Genomic DNA, 21,882 nt, shown 5'->3' on the forward strand with positions numbered 1-21,882 from the left:
TTGTTGGTACATGTGAAAAGGTTAACCCTTCCCCTAACCTTAACCTTTTAACCTAACTCCTAACCTTAACCCTAACCCTTAACCATAACCCATAGCCTAGCTAACATTAGCCGGCTAGCTAACGTGTTCCACCTAGCCACCTAGCTAATGTTAGACACAACAAATTGGAGATCATAACATATCATACGTTTTGGAAATTCACAACACTTTGTAGGATTTGCAATGCGTAACAAATCATACAAAAAACATATATTGGGTTAACGTACATAATAATACGAAATGCTCTGAAACCAGGTTGCTCCCAGTGCTTGCATGTGGCAACATCTGTGGCAACATCTCCTGCATCCCTCCTTCACACAGCGCTATGATTGAAGTTTCACGAGAGGCACCTCAAGGTGGGGCTAAATGGTCTCTATTCCCAATAATTTCGCGTAGGCGGAGTCTCACTTTCATACTCTAGCTATGTGCTGCCTTTCAGTGACTACCGTGCGGTACTGTAGCCTACTCAGCAAAAGCAAGCGGATGGGATAAGTCGAAATAGCTTGCACTTCAGGTTTCCAAAACCCTCCTTCGATACCGCCCAGTCTCTCGGAGAAAAAGTGATTGTGTTTCGGGAAGACACAGGCTCTGACACATGAAAGGAAAACGCATACAGATTCCAATGTTGTAGTTGAAGACAGTTTATCTTTTCCACGCACAGTCTGATCTGCTAAAGGGAGTATTTCATATCAGATTTCACGTTCAGTTCTGACCAGCTGGGAGAGCAGAGAGAGGGAGAGAGAGGGCTTGTTTCTCTTCCCCTCCGACTCTGGGTCTTGGAACTCAGGAAAGCGAACCACGACGTGGAACCCTAAACCTGTGTAGGCAAGATAAAACGTACGTCAGAAATTGTTAAGGATTCTCTTTTGCGAGATTGACACAGAGGTGAGAACAAATAGATCGTAAGAGATGGACGAGCAGCCGCGGTTGATGCACTCTCATGCCGGAGTAGGGATGGCAGGGCATCCCGGCCTGTCTCAACACATGGAAGGCACCGGAGGAACGGACGGCGATGGGAGAAAACAGGACATTGGAGACATTTTACAGCAAATAATGACCATCACAGATCAAAGTCTGGACGAAGCTCAAGCTAGGTAAGGTGCTCGGGACCTACCTGGTCAGAATGGACAGCGATTCGTTACGGCAACTACTCTATGCATTCAATAACGATGGATAATAAGACATTTCAAGAAAGTCAGATTTGTAGTGAAAAATATTATATTGATGAATTGAAAATAATTCGGTTTTCGCGCCCAACAGCCTACAATAATGATAAGCGGGCAAGCGGGCATTTGGAAAAATGATGACATCCAAAGTGCACCAGTTACTAAATGTACACTTTGAAGTTCTATTATTATTCATATTTAGAAAACAGATACTTTTTCTCCTGACTTCCAGAAATTATACACAGTAAAATTGCAGCAGTTTAGCCTACAGGCTGCAACTATAGATTCAAAGTGTTTTCACACTACTGACAAATCAATAAAGACTCGCAAATTTGACATCTCAAGTTTGTGCATGCGATTTGTCATCAAAATAACAAGCATCACGTTGATTGACAACATCATCATTTTGATGAACTTTTGTGCAAACACACCTCTCTCTGTCACTCCAGGCACAATATAACTGATAAGACATAGCCGTAATCTAATATAAATCGATACTAAACTATTAGGTTATCATTTGTTATTTACATGGAAAATACAATGGGCTATTGATAGTAATAGCAGAAAATAATTTGCATCCTGTTATTAGATATTTTGTTGACTCAGACGCTAAAGAGAAGTGCTCAGACGGGCACGGTGCGCGTATTGTATGTGTTTAGCCTACATCGGCGAGGACGAGGAGCAGAGAGGAATCTGATAAAATGCCATGAAACTCTTTGGACAACATTTTCCGCTGTCGCCTGTTTCACTGCAATATACATGACTGTAATTTATACAAAGTCAACAACCAACAAGACATATGATAATTGTTGACAAAACTTTACCTTTCTAAACAACAAAAATACATCTTCAAAGATATAAATTGTTGTTGGTATTGTTGCTCAATCAGTCCATAACTCAGCATGATTTTTTTGCATTATATTTTTAGGCAGTAACAAGTAGCCATATATTCTAGTTTACTTTCTTTACTTGCGTCCAGTAATAATAATACTATTATTTATAATAATAATAGGCCTATACATATTAACTTTTCATTTTTAAATAGTACATATGCTATTTTGCTTTTGAAATTAAGCATGCATGTACAAAACACAGCAGGCTCTCAAAAAAATGTTGACGTGATGCGCAATTGTATCACATAATTGCCAGTCTCAATAATTTGCGGCCCATGTTTCAATAAACCCGTTATAGCATACATATGTTTTTAAGATATAACACTTTTGTGATTTACGATCATTTTTTTTTTATTTACTTTGTTTTGTTTTAGGAAACACGCCTTGAATTGCCACAGGATGAAGCCTGCTCTCTTCAACGTCTTGTGTGAAATCAAAGAAAAGACAGGTAGGCCCAATGTTTCATAAAGTTATCTACTGGTAAGGTATTGATTGCACATCAAATATAGACCTAGCCTGCACAATTTGAAGCGGAAACTATTTATACTATTGGCTACAGAAGCCCGCGTAAAGGGGATATATTGTATGCGCTCTGATGCGCGCATAGGACTCATAAATGTCTTCACTGAAAGCGCGTTTTACAATTCACAGCCATTCCTATCCACAAACTTGTTGCAGGACATGCATGATTGTTTTTCGATGTGCTTTGAATTACATATAAGGTATACAAATGGTTTATTATACTTGTGTGTTTGCCTTGTGTTGTCGTGTGATCCATTTTGTGCTGTTACACACTATGTAGGCCTACAGTCAGTGCTACTACATTGGAAATCCTTATCAATTATTGTGTCAAACATCTGAGCGCTAAATTACCATCTGCATCATCATTTTTCCCCCTTGTGTGTTAGCTGTCAAGTCTCTCTGCTGAGTGTGTCTCATTTAATTCACTTGTGTCTGTTTTTTCATTTGTCTGTGCTGTTGTGAGAGACATTGTCGCCAGAACAATTTCACCAAGAGCAGATGCAGTGACATTAGGCTTAGGGAGAGGCATAACATACGTCCTCTTTCCAGAATACAAACCCCTTTTCCCTTGACATTTCTGAAATTGGCACAGATAGAATTCAGCTTTGTTTGGTGTGTATATAAAGTACTGTGCCTATAGAAAGTGTACACTCTCTTGAACTTTTTTCAAATTTTGTTGTGTTACAAAGTGGGATTGAAATATATTTAATTGTACATTTCTGTCATTGATCTGCACAGAATACTCCATAATGTCGAAGTGAAAATAAAATTCTACAAATGTTCACACATTTATAAACAAGTAATGACTAAAATATAGTTGTTGCATAAGTATTCACCCCCTTTGTTTAGGCAAGCTGAAATTAGTTCAAAAGTCAAATTTGGCTTAACAAATTACATAATAAGGTAGATGGACTCACTCTGTGTGAAATAATAAGGGTTGACACCAGTGGCAGTCAGTGCCGTTTTAGATTAGAGAGGCCAATTTTCTTACGAGCATAGTCTTATTTCTATTACATCATATTGGATCACAGTCATTCATATTCCATTCACCCAGCTCAATGTAACACTGATAGGTTTAGGTTACTATATGATACTCGAGTTTGCCCTATACCCATCATGTGGTTGCTACAACCTAGCCTACAAATGAAAGTTTATAACGTAGGTGCACAGGTCCCGAACCAAATTGGATGAATCAAGGTGACAGACAATGGGGCCTTCTGAGTGGCGCAGCAGTCTAAGGCAATGCATCGCAGTGCTTGAGGTGTCACTACAGACCCGGGTCCGATCCCGGGCTGTGACGCAGCCGGCGGTGACCGGGGGAACCATGAGCCGGTGCACAATCTGCCCAGCTTCGTCCGGGTTAGGGGAGGGTTTGGCCGGAAGAGATAGCCTTGTCCCATCACGCTCTAGCAACTCCTGTGGCGGGTCGTGCGCATGCATGCTGACACCATCGGCAGTTGTACGGTGTTTCCTCTGACACATTGGTGCGGCTGGCTTCCGAGTTAAGCGAGCAGTGTGTCAAGAAGCAGTGCAGCTTGGCAGGGTAGTGTTTCGGAGGACGCATGGCTCTCGACCTTCGCTTCTCCCGAGTCCGTATGGGAGTTGTAGCAATGCGACAAGACTGTAACTACCAATTGGGGTGAAAAAGGGGTAAAAAAACTGCAAAATTTTTGTCTGCCAAAAATTCCCGGATGTCGTACTACATTCTCCAAAATACGAAGTATACCAACAGTGGACACTATTTCAGTGCTTTTAGGGCCCATAATGCAATTCTTCAGAAAATGGGCGTGGCTTCACATTGTTTTCAAATTTGAAGAAAATGGCAGAAAATATGCAGCCGAAGTACAACGAGAGCATATACAAAATAATTGCTTTAACTAATTATGAGAAAAGTTTTAAAAAATGTTGAGTAATATAATAAAGTAATGCCTTTTCAAATAAGTTACCTTACACGTTATGTTGGCTGACAATTTGTTTGCAACTCTATCCTCACAAACCACATAACATATCATTACAGCAGTATGTACCGATATGTTAGCTAGCTACCTAACGTTAGTTGGCTACTAATACATCAACTTACCAGCATATTAACTATATGCTATCTAACTAACTACCCAATGTTTATTGACGTGATTATTCCCGTCATTCTTAGCTTAGCTGTGTGGTATAGTCGTTGTGTGTTCTCAATGGACATTCAGGTGCTTTCGTATATTCACTCTGACTATCTACTCTGATTTCAGAGCACTCTCGTCTGAGTGTGCCAGAGCGCAGAATAACTGATGATGATTTTACTTGCGCTCAACACCAGTTGAACATGCCCGGTGTCAGTAAACGTCGGCAAAAAAGCGTAATTCAATTGTTGCCAGCAGCACAGTTACAGTCACCAACACTCTGGATCAGTGGTGTAAAGCACAAAAATACTTTAAAGTACTACTTATTTAGTTTTTTGGTGTATCTGTACTTTACTATTTATATTTTTGGCAACTTTTACTTTTACTCCACTACATTCCTAAAGAAAATGATGTACTTTTTACTCCATACATTTTCCCTGACACCCAAAAGTATTAGTTACATTTTGGCAGGAAAATGGTCCAATTCACACACTTATCAAGAGAACATCCCTGGTCATCCTTACTGCCTCTGATCTGGCAGACTCACTAAACACAAATGCTTCGTTTGTAAATTATGTCTGAGTGTTGGAGTGTGCCCCTGGCTATCCGTCAATTTTTTTAAAAACAACTAGAAAATTGTGACATCTGGTTTGCTTTATATAAGGAATTGGAAATTATTTATACTTTTACATGAACTTTTGATAGATAAGTACATTTTAGCATTTCATTTACTTTTGATACTTAAGTATATTTACAACCAAATACTTTTAGACTTTTACTCAAGTAGGATTTTACTGGATGACTTTCACTTTTACTTGAGTCATTTTCTATTAAGATATATTTACTTTTACTCAAGTATGACAATTTAGTACTTTTTCTACCACTGCTCTGGATAACATGAAAACTGCCTTACCAGCTCTGCTAGGGCGAGTAAAATGGTCAGAGTGAGGTCATTTGTGTCTGGAAGTAGTTAGAAAGCTAGCCAACATTAGCTTGGGTGCTTGACTGTCATTGTAACGCCAGAATGCTCGAATCAACCCTATTCGTAGGCCCGGGCATCTAGTGTGCGCTCCGGGAGCGCACTGCTAGTGTGTTTTCATCAGTTATTTGGTGACGTGAATATATTTTGTATAGTTTTATCTAAAAAGCATAACTTTTTAAATGTTTCACTATTTATATTTTTATAAAATTCACTGAGTAGGATGGTTCACCACTTCCTCCTCTGAGGAGCCACCCCTGGTTGATCTGATTTTTGAATGACTACCCCTTCCTCTGTTCCCAATATATATATAGCATCTGTAAGGTCCCTCAGTCAAGTATTGAAATTCAAACACAGTCAACTACAAAGACGAGGGAGCTTTTCAAAAGCCTCAAATAAGGGCTATGATTGGTAGATGGTAATAATAAAAAATCTGACATTGAATATATATTTAAGCATGGTCAAGTTAACAATTATGCTGTGGATGGTGTATTAAACCACCAAGACACATCAAAGATGCAGTCGTACTTCTGAACTGAGCTGCAGGACAGGAAGGAAACTGCTTAGGGATATCACCATGAGGCCATTGGTGATTTTAAAACAGCTACAGAGTTCAATGGCTGTGATGGAAGAAAAATGACATTGTAGTGTCTCCGCAATAATGACCTAAATGACAGAGGGAAAATAATAATACAAATATACAGAATATTCCAAAAAAATTGCTTATACTGTATGTATGCAACAAGGCACTAAAGTAATACTGCAAAAAAAACATGGCAAAATAGTGCACTTTTTGGCCTATATGCAAAGGCTTATCTTTGGGGCAAACCCAACACAACACATCTCTGAGTAACTGCCTCCTTATGTTGAAGCATGGTGGTGGCTGCATCATGTTATGGTTATGCTTGACATCGGCAAAGACTGGGGAGTTTTTCGGGATGAAAAGAAACAGGATGGAGCTAAGCACAGGCAAAATCCTGGAGGAAACCCTGCTTCAGTGTGCTCTACACCAGACACTGGGAGAGGATTTGACCTTTCAGCAGGACAATAACCTACAACACAAAGCCAGATCTACACTGGAGTTGCTTACCAAGAAGACAGTGAATGTTTCTGAGTGGCCAAGTTAAAGTTTTTACTTAAATCTACTTGAAAATCTACAGCAAGACTTGAAAATTGCTGTCTAGCCATAATCCCCAACACCTTGACAGAGCATGAAGAATTCTGAAAAGAATAATGGGCAAATATTGCACATTCCAGGTGTGCAAGGCTCGTATGAGACTTACCCCAGAAGATTCACAGCTGTAATTGCTGCCAGAGGTGTTTCTAACATGTACTGACTAAGGGGGTTGAATACTTATCTAATAAAGGTATGTTGGGGTTTTATTTTTCATTAATCGTACCAACAACAAGAAATCCACTTTGACATGACATTTTGTGTAAATCGTTGACAAAAAATGACAATTAAATCCATTTGAATTCCACTTTGTAACACAATACAATGTTAAGGAATCCAAGGGGGCTGTAGACTTTCTATAGGCACTGTGTCTTGTCCATTATTTGCCCTTTCTAAGACATGGCGTGGAATAGGGACTCGTTTAAATGTGCACTTAGATGTATTGAAATTCTATCGCTGTGTGCGTTTAATATGGAAGCATGTCCACTGTGTTTCATTGTCATTGGTGCATTAAGTAAAATTGGATAGATAGATAGGTAGATAGGTAGATAGATAGAGGCCACCACCTTCCACCTCCACCCTCCCACCAACCTAGTCCTCCTGCCCCATGTAGCTCACTCTCAATCTGGCCAGTGTCTCAGGAGAGCAGGGGGCCTTTTGAGGCCTGCTGGCTCTCTCTCCTTTCTCTGTTCTCTAGGTAGGGTTTTGGAGGGGGAGTGAGTGGCACAGTTATGCATAGTGTTTTACTCCCTGTCGTTTCTCTGAGTTCATCCAAAGTTCGTCTCTGCATGGAGCAGAAAGTAACTTGGATCTGGCCCTGGCTGGGAGTGCTGTGCACCCTATGCTTATTTTCTCTCAGTCTCGCTCTAAGCCGGCTACGACCCCAACAACCCAATAGCCCAGGTTTCTGTTTCTCCTGAAGGAGAATACTCTGACTCTGACCCCCTCCTCTTCTCAGAGGAGGTTTAGTTACACATACCCACTGTGGGTGGAGGACATTAGGGTTCATTGCATCAAGTGAATATAGATATATGGATGTACAAGATAGATGGTTTTGTACATCTCTACTCTTTTATATACTGTGTGAGACATTGTTTCATCTGCTCCCTAGTGTTGCTGTATAAGGTGTTAGAATTAAATTGTCACCAGTAGTTTTGAAAATATTTTTTGAAAATGTCTGCTGCTGAACCCTGGAGTATATCTCTGTCAAGTAAACCTTGACTGGGTCCTCTTGGCTGGGTACCAAAGTATTAAAAACGTTATGATGATTCTCCATGTAAAAAGAGCTTACCTGTTAAAAAAACAACAACATTATTACGACTCTACCTGCCACAGTACAGACTACAGACTAGCCCTAGTGAGGCTATGTAGGGTTGAGCCGGTTTGTCGGTGAGCACGGTTACTGTTAGGTCTTAAAGTAAATAAAGCTCAGCGCAGAACCTACTGACTGCACAGACCTCTGATGCTGCAACTCTGGAATCTGTCTTGTTTTTAACCATTAAATATGTATGAATGCACCAGATGCATTAGAAAGGCTATTTTGTAGTCTGGTTTTTACACCACCTGATTTTCACTTAGGATAATTGTGTTGTTAACATCTTATTGTAACATTTATTTATTTGTATAATTTTGTCATAGCAAAATTGAGGTCTAAGAATTGAGATAAGTGCATATAGCACATTACATTATATATTTTTTTATTAAATGAAAAGTGGCCTAGTTTTTAGTCAGAACCTTCATTCACAGTTTTTTGATTTTGTGAATATATCATTATTCGTGGAATTTGGTTTTAGCAAATGTAATTGTCTTTCCCCTCAATCTCCACGACGCGTTTTACTTCTCTGACTGTCCACAGTACCAGAGCAACTGACATCACCTGCAGGAGTCAGGGCAGAACATAATGCCATGCTCAGGGAGGCAGGACAGGCAGGCAGCGCTGTGTAACCCAGTGCCTGAACTCTTGACCCACTCTGTGTATTTGTACTGGGATAAAGCGGTGTGGTGTGGTGAGCGAACGGTGCCTAGCAGAATGACTGCTCACTATAAACAAGCACAATGCTGTGCTCAGCTCACACCCCACAGGAAAGGAGAAGAAGAACGAACAGTTGATTTTTTTCCCCCTGCCAGGCATCTTTCTTTTCTTTTTCTTTTTTTTTATTCTCACAGACACTGGTTTATTTTTTCCCTCCTTGACCTCATATTTTGGTTGTCTTTCTCTACTGAAAGGAATGCTGCTGTTCACTAAAAGGCCTACCGTGTGTGCATGTCTGTGTCTCTGTGTGTGTGTGTGTGTGTGTGTTTCTCTGTCTGTAATACGTAATAAAAAGAGACAAGAAAATGTCTAATTTACTTTCATAGATTCTTAGAACTAAACATTGTTTGACCACTTACCCCTTAGGTCACGTTGGAGTACAGTCAGAGTAAGGAAGATAAGTTAAAATTAGCCTTAGGGTCTTGTCTATGACAGTAGGCTACATGTCCCAGCAATACCCACCCAGAACCATGTAATAAGAGGTTTTGGCACAGGGTACATTCCACAAATATACCCAAACAATTTGACTCCAATGCTATTGTGCCATGAAACCTTAACCTTCTGCAAACTCAACGCATTATAACATATACAAACTCAATCTAACATCAGGGTTTTTCAAATAAATAACATGTTTTAAGTGTCATTCATTTCCTATCTTAAACACACAATTAATTCATCACAAAACCTGAATATAGAGGATTGCAAAAATATATGTTTCTATCGTGTTTTAAAAACATTTCCACAGTTTGTTTTTTGGAACTGTTCTAAAGAACTGTCCTTCTCCTTTTTGAGAAGCAAACTGTTGACATCCAAAATTGTGCTTTAGAACAAGTTCGAAAACGAATTGACTTCTGTAAACACCTCATCAACGTCATAAATCTCCACCAGTGTCAAACAACCTCTCTGGGACTGAGATGCTCGCTCACTAAATCTTGGGGTGTGTCCCAAATGGAACGCCAAACATTTCTTCCCGACTACTAAAAGTAGTGCACTATATATGGCGTAGGGTGCCATTTGAGACGCATCCCTACTGCTCTGACTGGCTGTTTCGTTTTTTTCCCCTCTCAACCTCAACAAAAGGCTAGTTTTCTGGTGGCCCGTGTTTGAATAGTGTAAGGTTTCACGCCTGGGGGATGCTCCATTTATAAAAATGACTAGTGGAATGATGTAATGTTATTTTTTGAAGGGTGAAAATGGGGTGTTTTACAGAGGGCAGCGGAGTAATAATTGACGTGGGTGAAATGAGCCAGAGATCTGATTATAGATAGGTGTATTGTACAGTACATTACATTGAGTTGTCAGTCCATTCAGATGGCTTGGCATCTGCCTATTTTTACTAGAGAATATAGAGTCTATTCAGAACCCTACACACTATAGCACACCATTGTCATATAAACCATTTATGTCAGCCGTCATGATCCACAGAAAATATAATATTAATTTTACCTTCGTAAACCAGTGTGGTATAGAAACTCATAGGAATGAACAATTTGACTGTATATACAGTATTTTTTAAAGATTAGCACAATGGTGTATTTTGAGTGTGTATCTAAGTTTATTGCCAATGCCAAACTGATGGTAGTCGAAAGATTAATGTTGACACATCAGTTCTCTCTCTATATAAATCCCCCTGGTGTCACTTTGGTATGTGATGTAAAGTGTGTTTCCCAAACGCACCCTGTTCGTTCTATAGTGCACTACTTTTTGACCAGGGCCCCAGCATTTGGGATGCTGACATAGGCTAGGCCGGGGCCTGTTCAGAGGTAATGTAAACTAGCAGCCTGTAACAGTTTATTTTCCATCCTATCAATGCAGGATGATGTAAATGTCTACTCAGAGTGTTGTGTCACGGTGATATGCATCCCCCTCCCATCCCTGTCTGTTTACGGACTAGCTGGGCGTGTTGCTAATACGTGCAGCAGCTTTTGTCTTTCCTTTTATCCAGCCCACTCTTCTATGCTGATGCTGCAGCATTCAGTGTGTGTGTGTGTGTGTGTGTGTGTGTGTGTGTGTGTGTGTGTGTGTGTGTGTGTGTGTGTGTGTGTGTGTGTGTGTGTGTGTGTGTGTGTGCTTGCAGCACTCACAGGAGAAACAGAAACACAAAGCTGTACTCTCCTCCACAGCTGTTTCCCTCCTATCTCTCTGTTTAATCATCCATCCAGCTGAAGCTCTAATTCTACTGCTCACAGAGTCACAGAAACACAGGCAGTGGCAAAGTGGGAAAATGTGACAATGTGCGTTTTTTTGTTGTTGAGAAGCCTTCAAAAAGCTTTGCTCTTCACCTCTTTTTATTAGCAGCATTATTATGAATACAGTATGAAGGGATTCGTCGTATTATTGAGTCCCATGCTATGTTAGGTTTGTGTTTTTCCCTCCAATCTTACAGGATCACCTTATCAATTATGGAAATGATCAGAAGGCCTAACTGATACATGTTAACCACATTAAGGGGTTTAATCATAGAATTATTAGTGTGATGTGATTGGGTAATTAACAATGGCATCGCAATGGTGGTGACTGTGAAATTGATCGAGCTGTTTCGCGTTGATTTGTTGTTTTTCCCCTCATTATTTTTGTGTGATATTATCCCAATGATGATAACAGGGAGCAACCTTCTATGTTGTGTGTGAACGTGAGTAGCGAAGACAGAAAGACAGAGAGGCCTGAGAAAAAATAAACACAAGTGGAATGACTAACATAAGTCAAACTCCTATTTCATAGGCTGGTGACCTAGCTACTAAAAGCACTGTAATTTGTTCCTATTATAGCATCAGCGGCAATGCTAAATGCTATTCATTAAAAATGCAGATTATGTGCTTGTGATCTCCAAAATAAAGCATGTTCCAGTCAGGGTGGTGAATGAAATTTATCAAATGGATAGCTGTTTGGTTGGATTTAGCCCTCATGCCTCACCAGACTGAATTAACAGACCACAGTATCCACTGCTTTTTTAAGATGGGGATATGGTAGCTTAAATCGGACTCTGCTTGCTTTCAAAATAGCTCTATTTGCAATAAGGTTTGGTCTGCCATAGCTTCCTCTAATATGTTCTGAATTTAATCAAATCTGCAAATGTGTTATGTACATTAAATTGAACATGCAATTGCACTTTCGAATGCGGTTGCCATACCAACCCCCCAGGAGTTCATTTTTCTTAATGCAGGGCTCGGAATCTAATTTCTTACACTCTCCCCTGCTGCTAGGAGCTGCTCCGAGCAGGCGCTACCTCAAGGCTTCCACGGTACCACTGACAGAGCCCCGGTCTACTATCACAGCCTTCAAACACTGGAGCTCTTATAGAGAGAGATGGTGAGAGAGGGGGGGGGTGAGAGAGGGAGAGAGAGAGCAAGGGAGAGGGAGAGCAGAGAGAGAGAGTGACAGAGCAAAGAGAGCGAGAGAGAGAGAGAGAGGAAGATGTCTCTCTCCACGTAGTGGAAATGACACAAATTAATATACACTACTTAAACCAGACTAAGATTAATGGTTGCCTTTCGTGGCAGCTTAGTCCCACTGTCAGTTGCAGAGTGCTCGTTGGACAAAATCAACACTAATCAACATTTATTCCACTTTTGCCCTGGGCCCTCAGGAGTCTTGCAGGCGGCAGGACTGTGTTACCCCTCTCCCCCCCTCGCCTTCCCCCGTCCGTCTTGCTACGCTTTTCACCTCCAATCCAGCTCCTTCATACATCACCCTGCTCCCTCCCTCCTTCCCGCCCCCCGGCCTGGCTCCTCGCAGGGGAGATCGCCCCCTCCCATCAGGACACATTACAGTCATGATAGATTTTTTATTTTCATTTGCCTCTGATATTTAACACTTTAAAGCAGTTGCTCTGGCACTTTACATTACAGGAGGTGTGTGTGTGTGTGTGTGTGTGTGTGTGTGCGTGCGTGCGTGCGTGCGCGCGCTTCTGAGTATATTTTGTAATCAGAGTGATCTGTGACATTATCTGTCCTCAATCTCACATTGAATAATCACTAGCAAGATGTGTGTTGCGTTGTGTGTATGCATTATGTACATATTTGAGTGTGTTTTTCTGAAAGTAACATTATGTATGTGTATGGCCCATGACTAGGAAACTGAGCACCTCTTTCTCTCCCAATAGGGCTTGTATTTCCTTCAGAGTGAAAGACAAGGCGATCTCCCGTGTATATATGTGTCCTCATTTCAAAGAAACATAATATCAATTTCTGTGAAGTTATCAGATTGCGTTGCTGTCTTTCATTCTAGTGTTGCCCCCAATTTTGTTGTACTACATATTGTATATACACTATGCAGACCTAGACCAAGTATCTATCCGTGTTTGACTAAAATTGAATTATTGTAAGGATATGGATTTTTTTCAGCATTCATTAGATTAAACAGACTACCTTTCACATCACTTGTGACATTGATCATTGTACAGATAACATTGCTACTGTTTCATCTGTGTTCATGCAGAGTAGGGATGTGACAAATCAAACATTTTCTTAATGTTTTAAAGATTTTTGGGTTTTCTGTTAAAACGATACAAAATATTGATAAAATTCCATGTGAATTCACAATGCATAAAAAAGTCCCATTGCGCAATCACAGATATATACCGCAGTTCTAGATAGTCATAGATACATTGGGCTTTCTGTAACCAGCGCTGTGATTTTCTTACGCCGTCTCTTATTGCCTACAATGCATCGTCTAAAAAGTAACATAGGCCTACACATAGTGGCTCCATTTTTTAAATCCTAAAACACCAAACTAGGCCTACATAATTATAAATTAGGCCATCATCACTGCCAAGCGTGAATGATAATTCTTCACGTTTTACGTGTGAAACATCCATGCATCTGCATGCCAACCATTTGATCCCAATCAATTTCAAGGGAATATGCATTTCGATCTTATTCTGCTTGAATGATGTAAGTAGCCTAACTATTGTATAATCAACGTTTAAAGCAGAGGGAGTTAAGAAGCTACTCTTCCACCTGTATTTTGTTTCAATCAAATCATAGGGTGCTAGGGGGTATCTAGCCCCCCCCCCCCCCTAAGGACAATGTCTAATTGCTGAAACAAAAAATATACATTTAAAAAAAAATGGTATGTGGATGAAGGTCATGCTTAGGTGAAAAATCTATAAAGGGAAATAAATGGTTACAGTTTACACTTTTTTAGTTATTTCATTAAATGTTGTTTTTTAGAAAAGGAGAGTTTTTTTTTTACCCCCCGGGGGTGCCAGTTACAAATATTTTTATTTATTTCACATTTATTTAACCAGGTAGGCCAGTTGAAAACAAGTTCTCATTTACAACTGTGACCTGGCCAAGATAAAGCAAAGCAGTGCGACAAAAACAACAACACAGAGTAACACATGGGATAAACAATTTTCTGAGTAGAGTGTTGGAGGCTATTTTGTAAATGGCATCGCCGAAGTCAAGGATTGGTAGGATAGTCAGTTTTACGAGGGTATGTTTGGCAGAATGAGTGAAGGAGGCTTTGTTGCAAAATAGGAAGCCGATTCTATATTTAACTTTGAATTGGAGATGCTTAATGTGAGTCTGGAAGGAGAGTTTAAAGTATAGCCAGACACCTAGGTATTTATAGTTGTCCACATATTCAGTCAAGTCAGAACCATCCAGAGTAGTGATACTAGTCGGGCGGGCGGGTGCAGGCAGCGATCGGTTGAAGAGCATGCATTTCGATTTACTAGCATTTAAGAGCAGTTGGAGGCCACGGAAAGAGTGTTGTATGGCGTTGAAGCTCGTTTGGAGGTTTGTTAACACAGTGTCCAAAGAAGGGCCAGATGTATACAGAATAGTGTCGTCTGCGTAGAGATGGATCAAAGAATCATCCGCAGCAAGATGACATCAGTGATATACACAGAGAAATGAGTCGGCCCGAGAATTGAACCCTGTGGCACCCCCATAGAGACTGCCGGAGGTCCGGACAACAGGCCCTCCGATTTGACACACTGAACTCTATCTGAGAAGTACTTAGTGAACCAGGCGAGGCAGTCATTAGAGAAACCAAGGCTGTTGAGTCTGCCGGTAAAAATACGGTGATCGACAGAGTCGAAAGCCTTGGCCAGTTCGATGAAGGCGGCTGCACAGTACTGTCTTTTATCGATGGCGGTTATGATATCGTTTAGGACCTTGAGCGTGGCTGAGGTGCACCTGTGACCAGCACAGAAACCAGATTGCATAGCGGAGAAGGTACAGTGGGATTCGAAATGGTCAGTGATCTGTTTGTTCACTTGGCGTTTGAAGACTTTAGAAAGGCAGGGCAGGGTGGATATAGGTCTGGAACAGTTTGGGTGTAGAGTGTCTCCCCCTTTGAAGAGGGGAATGACCGCGGCCACTTTCCAATCTTTGGGAATCTCAGACAATACGAAAGAGAGGTTGAACAGACTAGTAATAGCGGTTGCAACAATGGCGGCGGATAATTTTAGGAAGTGAGGGTCCAGATTGTCAAGCCCAGCTGATTTGTAGGGATCCATATTCTGCAGCTCTTTCAGAACATCAGCTGTCTGAAATTGGGTGAAGGAGAAGCGGGAGGGGCTTGGGCCAGTTGCTGCGGGCGGTGCAGAGCTGTTGACCGGGGTTTGGATAGCCAGGTGGAAAGCATGGCCAGCCGTAGAGAAATGCTTATTGAAATTCTCGATTATCGTCTATTTACAGTGCCTTGCGAAAGTATTCGGCCCCCTTGAACTTTGCGACCTTTTGCCACATTTCAGGCTTCAAACATAAAGATATAAAACTGTATTTTTTTGTGAAGAATCAACAACAAGTGGGACACAATCATGAAGTGGAACGACATTTATTGGATATTTCAAACTTTTTTAACAAATCAAAAACTGAAAAATTGGGCGTGCAAAATTATTCAGCCCCCTTAAGTTAATACTTTGTAGCGCCACCTTTTGCTGCGATTACAGCTGTAAGTCGCTTGGGGTATGTCTCTATCAGTTTTGCACATCGAGAGACTGACATTTTTTCCCATTCCTCCTTGCAAAACAGCTCGAGCTCAGTGAGGTTGGATGGAGAGCATTTGTGAACAGCAGTTTTCAGTTCTTTCCACAGATTCTCGATTGGATTCAGGTCTGGACTTTGACTTGGCCATTCTAACACCTGGATATGTTTATTTTTGAACGATTCCATTGTAGATTTTGCTTTATGTTTTGGATCATTGTCTTGTTGGAAGACAAATCTCCGTCCCAGTCTCAGGTCTTTTGCAGACTCCATCAGGTTTTCTTCCAGAATGGTCCTGTATTTGGCTCCATCCATCTTCCCATCAATTTTAACCATCTTCCCTGTCCCTGCTGAAGAAAAGCAGGCCCAAACCATGATGCTGCCACCACCATGTTTGACAGTGGGGATGGTGTGTTCAGGGTGATGCGCTGTGTTGCTTTTATACCAAACATAACGTTTTGCATTGTTGCCAGAGGGACGGCCAGGTCTTGGTAGATTTGCAGTGGTCTGATACTCCTTCCATTTCAATATTATCGCTTGCACAGTGCTCATTGGGATGTTTAAAGCTTGGGAAATCTTTTTGTATCCAAATCCGGCTTTAAACTTCTTCACAACAGTATCTCGGACCTGCCTAGTGTGTTCCTTGTTCTTCATGATGCTCTCTGCGCTTTTAACGGACCTCTGAGACTATCACAGTGCAGGTGCATTTATACGAAGACTTGATTACACACAGGTGGATTGTATTTATCATCATTAGTCATTCAGGTCAACATTGGATCATTCAGAGATCCTCACTGAACTTCTGGATAGAGTTTGCTGGACTGAAAGTAAAGGGGCTGAATAATTTTGCACGCCCAATTTTTCAGTTTTTGATTTGTTAAAAAGTTTGAAATATCCAATAAATGTCGTTCCACTTCATGATTGTGTCCCACTTGTTGTTGATTCTTCACAAAAAAATACAGTTTTATATCTTTATGTTTGAAGCCTGCAATGTGGCAAAAGGTCGCAAAGTTCAAAGGGGCCGAATACTTTCGCAAGGCACTGTATCAGTGGTGACAATGTTTCCTACTCAGTGCAGTGGGCAACTGGGAGGAGGTGCTCTTATTCTCCATGGACTTTACAGTGTCCCAAAACCTTTTGGAATTAGTGCTGCAGGATGCAAATTTCTGTTTGAAAAAGCTAACCTTTGCTTTCTAACTGACTCTGTGTATTCGTTCCTGACTTCCCTGAAAAGTTGCATTCGCGGGGACTATTTGATGCTAGTGCAGTAAGCCACAGGGTGTTTTTGTGCTGAAAGGGGCATGCTTATTTAAGATGAGGAGGAAAGCACTTTTAAAGAACAACCAGGCATCCTCTACTGATGGGATGAGGTCAATATCCTTCCAGGATACCTGGCCAGGTCGATTAGAAAGGCCTGCTCGCAGAAGTGTTTTCTGGGCATTTGACAGTGATGAGGAGTGGTCGTTTGACCGCGGACCCATAACGGAGATCCTGGTTGAAAACAGCAGAGGTGTATTTAAAGGGCAAGTTGGTCAGGATGATATCTATGAGAGTGCCCATGTTTACGGATTTGGGGTTGTACCTGGTATGTTCCTTGATAATTTGTGTGAGATTGAGGGCATCTAGCATAGATTGTAGAACGTCCGCGGTTTTAAGCATATCCCAGTTTAGGTCACCTAACTGTACGAACTCTGAAAATAGATGGGGGGAAAATCAATTCACATATGGTGTCCAGGGCACAGCTGGGATCTTCTGGAGAGATGGATCTTTAAAAGTAGAAGCTCAAACAGTTTGGGCATAGACCTGGATAGTATGACAGATCTCTGCAGGCTATCTCTACAGTAGATTGCAATTCCGCCCCCTTTAGCAGTTCTGTCTTGACCAAAAATGTTGTAATTTGGGATGGAAATTTCTGTATTTTTGGTGGCCTTCCTAAGCCAGGATTCAGACACGGCTAGGACATCAGGGTTGGCAGAGTGTGCTAAAGCAGTGAATAGAGCAAACTTAGGGAGGAGGCTCCTGATGTTAACATGCATGAACCCAAGGCTTTTACAGTTGCAGAAGTCAACAAATGAGAGCCCCTTGGGACACACAGGGCAGGAATAAAGGAGGACTAGGATGAGGCTACGGCTAAAGGCTATAAGAACTGGTCGTCTAGTGCTTTGGGAACAGAGAATAAAAGGAGCAGATTTCTGGGCGTGGTAGGATAGATTCAGAGTATAGTATACAGACAAGGGTATGGTAGGGTGCAAGTAAACCTAGACATTGAGTGACGATGAGAGAGGTTGCATTTCTGGAGGCGCCAGTTAAGCTAGGTGCAGTCTCCGCATGTGTGGGGGTGGGACAAGGGGACTATCTGAGGCATGTTGAGCAGGACTAGGGGCTCCGCAGTAAAATAAAACAATGAGAGCTGCTCTAAACAACAGTATTCAAGGCATATTGACATAGAGAGAGGCATAAAGCAATCCCAGGTTTTGATTGAGAGAGCTAGACAACAACGGGTGAGACGGCAACGGGTAAACAGCTAGGACAACAACAACGGGTAAATGGCGATGAATGGGCAGAGAGGGTCAGTTTGCTACACACAGGGCCTGAGTTCGAGGCTGTGGCCGACAGATAAACTAAATGAATTACCGTGTTAATGAACAGTCCAGCATGCATCAGCTGTGTAACAGAGTGATCATAGGGTCCAATGAGCAGCAATAGATGAAACAGGGAGCCGTTCGGTAGTCGATTACTATGATAGGCGAGCGGGAGACACAGCGTTCAGGAAGCTAGCGGGCTGGGGCTAGTAGATGGATCATCGCCAACATCCACGACGCAGAGGCCGGTTGAGAGCACATCGGCCGAATTATGTCAGCAGACCAGCAGACCCGTCGTGATGGAATCGGCGAGGCATAGGGTTTCACACAAGTGTGTTAAAATCCATTTAATCAGTTTTATTTAGAAATTCTTTAGTAACTAATACTATAAAGTAACATTAACTGTAAAGCTATCAGTCACTAGTAGAAACATTTACAACTGCATTTAAGTTAACTTTTTTCTGTATTTTACCTCAGACGATCTGATAGTAAGGTTGCTAGCTAGCACTCCTAGCAGCTTATGCTAACTAGATAGCTAGCTAGCATTTACTGCTAGTGAAGTTGCTAGCTAGCAAGCCTCTAGGGGCCAGTTAACCCCCTAAACACACTCATCCAACATATTACTAACGTTACCTTTCTCTCTCTAAACAAGTGGATTTTTTTTTTTATCTTAAGGCTTTCCTACTTGTATATCTAAAAAAACAATTATAGATATAACTTCATTTAAATATATCTTCAACTTTTTCTGAATTTAACTTACCACAAAATTGTTTTGTTGAAATATCTAAAAAAATTGTGATGAGGTAGAGGACATTTGGCAGCAGTGGCAGCCAGTGAAATTTGGTGACATCTAGTGGTCTTAATGTAATTACAGGTGGGGGGTAGGGAGGGGGCGGGGCAGTTACCCCAGGAGGTTAGTTACCCCAGGAGGTTAGTTACCCCCCCACAGTATTTAGCCTAGTGGCTGTTGAGTTATGGCCACATGAGAAAAAAATGTAGCCTAATTGTGTGGTGTTTTTGGTTTAACAATAGAGCTTAACATTATACTAGGCTATTTATTCTATTTGGTTTGTTATGTAGAATACTGATTAATCAGTAAGTGATCTTGTAAGACATATTGATGAAACTTTAATCTAAACTTTATTAAACGAGCACCATTCTGAGAAGTGGCGGGGACAGAATCGGTTTGGGTCTCACATTACGTCCTCCTCAGATGGTTAAGCATTGTGCCTGTACTATCATTACTGTACCTCAATTCCACCTCACAACGTTTGCATTTCACCACCTTCTCATTTAACTTCTCAAAAGTGTTCACTGCTATTGCTTGCCTTTCCATTTCTCCAACTGTTAACGACGATAACGTGTGAAGTGCTTTATATCCGTGGCAAATCATTTGAAGGATGCATACAGTGCATACAGTATTTGTTTATTTTAAAATGTTCCCTTTACGATGATGACTGGGACCTGTTAGTGGTAGTTTTGTGATAACTGCACTGTGGTTTAAATTTTGTGGGAAAAAAACATTGTTTTTCAGTCAGTGATTTTTTCTTAACGTTAACACTACCAATTTAGTATAAACGTTTAAACGATCACACCCCTAATGCAGAGCAAAGATGAAAAGATTCCTCTGTTTCACAGAACAGCCTAAATATCCTTGGTAGAAACCACCCGTCTAACGTTATGCAAATCTTTTCTAATTAGACAGTCTAATGCATGGCAGTAATCAGCTGCTGGTGCTCATTATATCTTCCTGTCTCCCCACTGTGTCACTGGGAAACATGCTCTGGAGGAACATTTTATCTCTACCTTTTAGTCTCTAAATATGCTGGATTCCCAATACAACAGAAATGAATCAAAGTCATTTAAGGCTAATAGTACCACAGAGTTAAATTGTATTTTCCTACACATCCTTTGATGACAAAATAAGTTTAACAAAACAATTATATCTGCGCCCGCTGAGGACAGATACATGTGCTGGTATCTATCCTTTACATAATGTATTCGACCCTGCGCCCTCTCAACTGTCTTTATAAGGTTTGAATACAACCATAGTCATTGTTGTGCCACCAACTGGCATCCTCGAAGCGACACCAACCAAGAGCTTTGTCAGCTCTCCATGACTAACGTCACAAATGGCAACCCTATTTGCTATATAGTGCATTACTTTTGACCAGCACCTTATGAGCCCTGGTCAGATGTGGTGCACTACTGTATATAGGGAATAGGGTACCAATTGGGACAGGCACTATCTCAGGTGCCAATCGGAATAGATCAGCCAGCTTCATGGCATGGCCGCTTGGCAGGGGAGTGTGTGTGTCTGTGTCTGTGTGTGTGTAAATGTAGAAGGAGTGTGTTGGGCCTCGTGCCCCCTGAAAGGAAACAAATGTTCCGTAGCAGAAACGCAGCGCTGTGGTGGTTTTGGACAGTTTCCCGTTACACAGACACAAGTGACATTTCGGGTAACTTTTAGCACGGGAAGAGAGGGGGGAGGAGGAAGGGAGGAGGGGGGAGGAAGAGAGGGGAGGGGGAATGCTGCTGTATCAGTGGAGGACAGGGCAGTGTGGTAAAGTAGGGTTGGTGAGTTAGGAGTGTGTTATGATATGTAGCTAATGTAACAATAATGTAATCAAAAGCTCACTGATGAGTGGAAGTGTTTTGGGTATTTCAGATAGCTTAACAATTTTATTTTGAATAACTCATGCATGTCATGCAAATATATACCAACATGCAGAATTGTACTAAATATGAATTCTGCGTATGGATTTGATCCTAAAACCTTTTAAGAGACTCTTACATTAGCTACATTAAAACCCATCCAATGCTTTGTTTACTGTACCTTTCTAAAATATATTTCTCCCAGTGTGGAGAGGTAATGATTGCTTGCTAAACCGATATTGCATTTTATGTCAGAGTCCCTAAACATTTAAAGACAAAACAAACAATAGCAAAGCAATTGTCTGCTAATATAGAATTTTCCATTTTCACTTAGGGCTGTGATTAGGGTTGGTGTAAACTCTGCTTTGTGTAGGGAAGCTTTTGTCGTGTTGCATTTCTCTGAGCATGAGATGTTATTATAAGCCAACCTTGGCCCTGTTAGATTAGTTGACAGGTCTTTGTTATCCATCGAGGGCCTTGTACAGTAAATAGTTATTCTTACTGAAGTCCAGTTTGTGTTCTATAAATGGCTATCGTTTCCATTCGGTGATGCTGTGCAGTAATACACACCAGCACCTTTGGCTTGGAAGGAGAAAGAAAAAAAGCGGATGTACGATTCGACTGATGACTGAAGTGACATTCAGTGTTTTTCACTATAGGCCTTGGATAAAAATAGTGCAATGTAGGGAATAGGGTGCCATTTGGGAAACACACTAGGACTTTCTTGTGGGAAGAGTTGGGATGGTGTGACTGTGACGATAGACGGGTTTATATACAGACAATTGGCACATCTC

At 41.2% G+C, this 21,882-nt stretch overlaps 1 protein-coding gene across 4 annotated transcripts in view; it reads left to right on the forward strand.

Moving 5' to 3' along the window:
* Positions 1-293: 293 nt before the first annotated feature.
* Positions 294-21,882, forward strand: part of LOC110520992 (pre-B-cell leukemia transcription factor 1) — an 86,229-nt gene continuing 64,640 nt past the window's right edge. For 2 of the 4 annotated variants that reach the window (XM_036968787.2, XM_036968789.2), the window contains exons 1-2: positions 294-1,133; positions 2,473-2,546. In XM_036968787.2, coding sequence (XP_036824682.1) covers positions 949-1,133; positions 2,473-2,546 — 259 coding nt within the window. In that variant the 5' untranslated portion in view covers positions 294-948. The remainder of the gene's footprint in view (positions 1,134-2,472; positions 2,547-21,882) is intronic. The other 2 variants (XM_036968788.2, XM_036968790.2) reach the window with 1 other exon arrangement.

Source organism: Oncorhynchus mykiss, chromosome 4 (assembly GCF_057628025.1).
Source record: "Oncorhynchus mykiss isolate SJ-2025 chromosome 4, ASM5762802v1, whole genome shotgun sequence".
NCBI classification, from domain to species: Eukaryota; Metazoa; Chordata; class Actinopteri; order Salmoniformes; family Salmonidae; genus Oncorhynchus; species Oncorhynchus mykiss.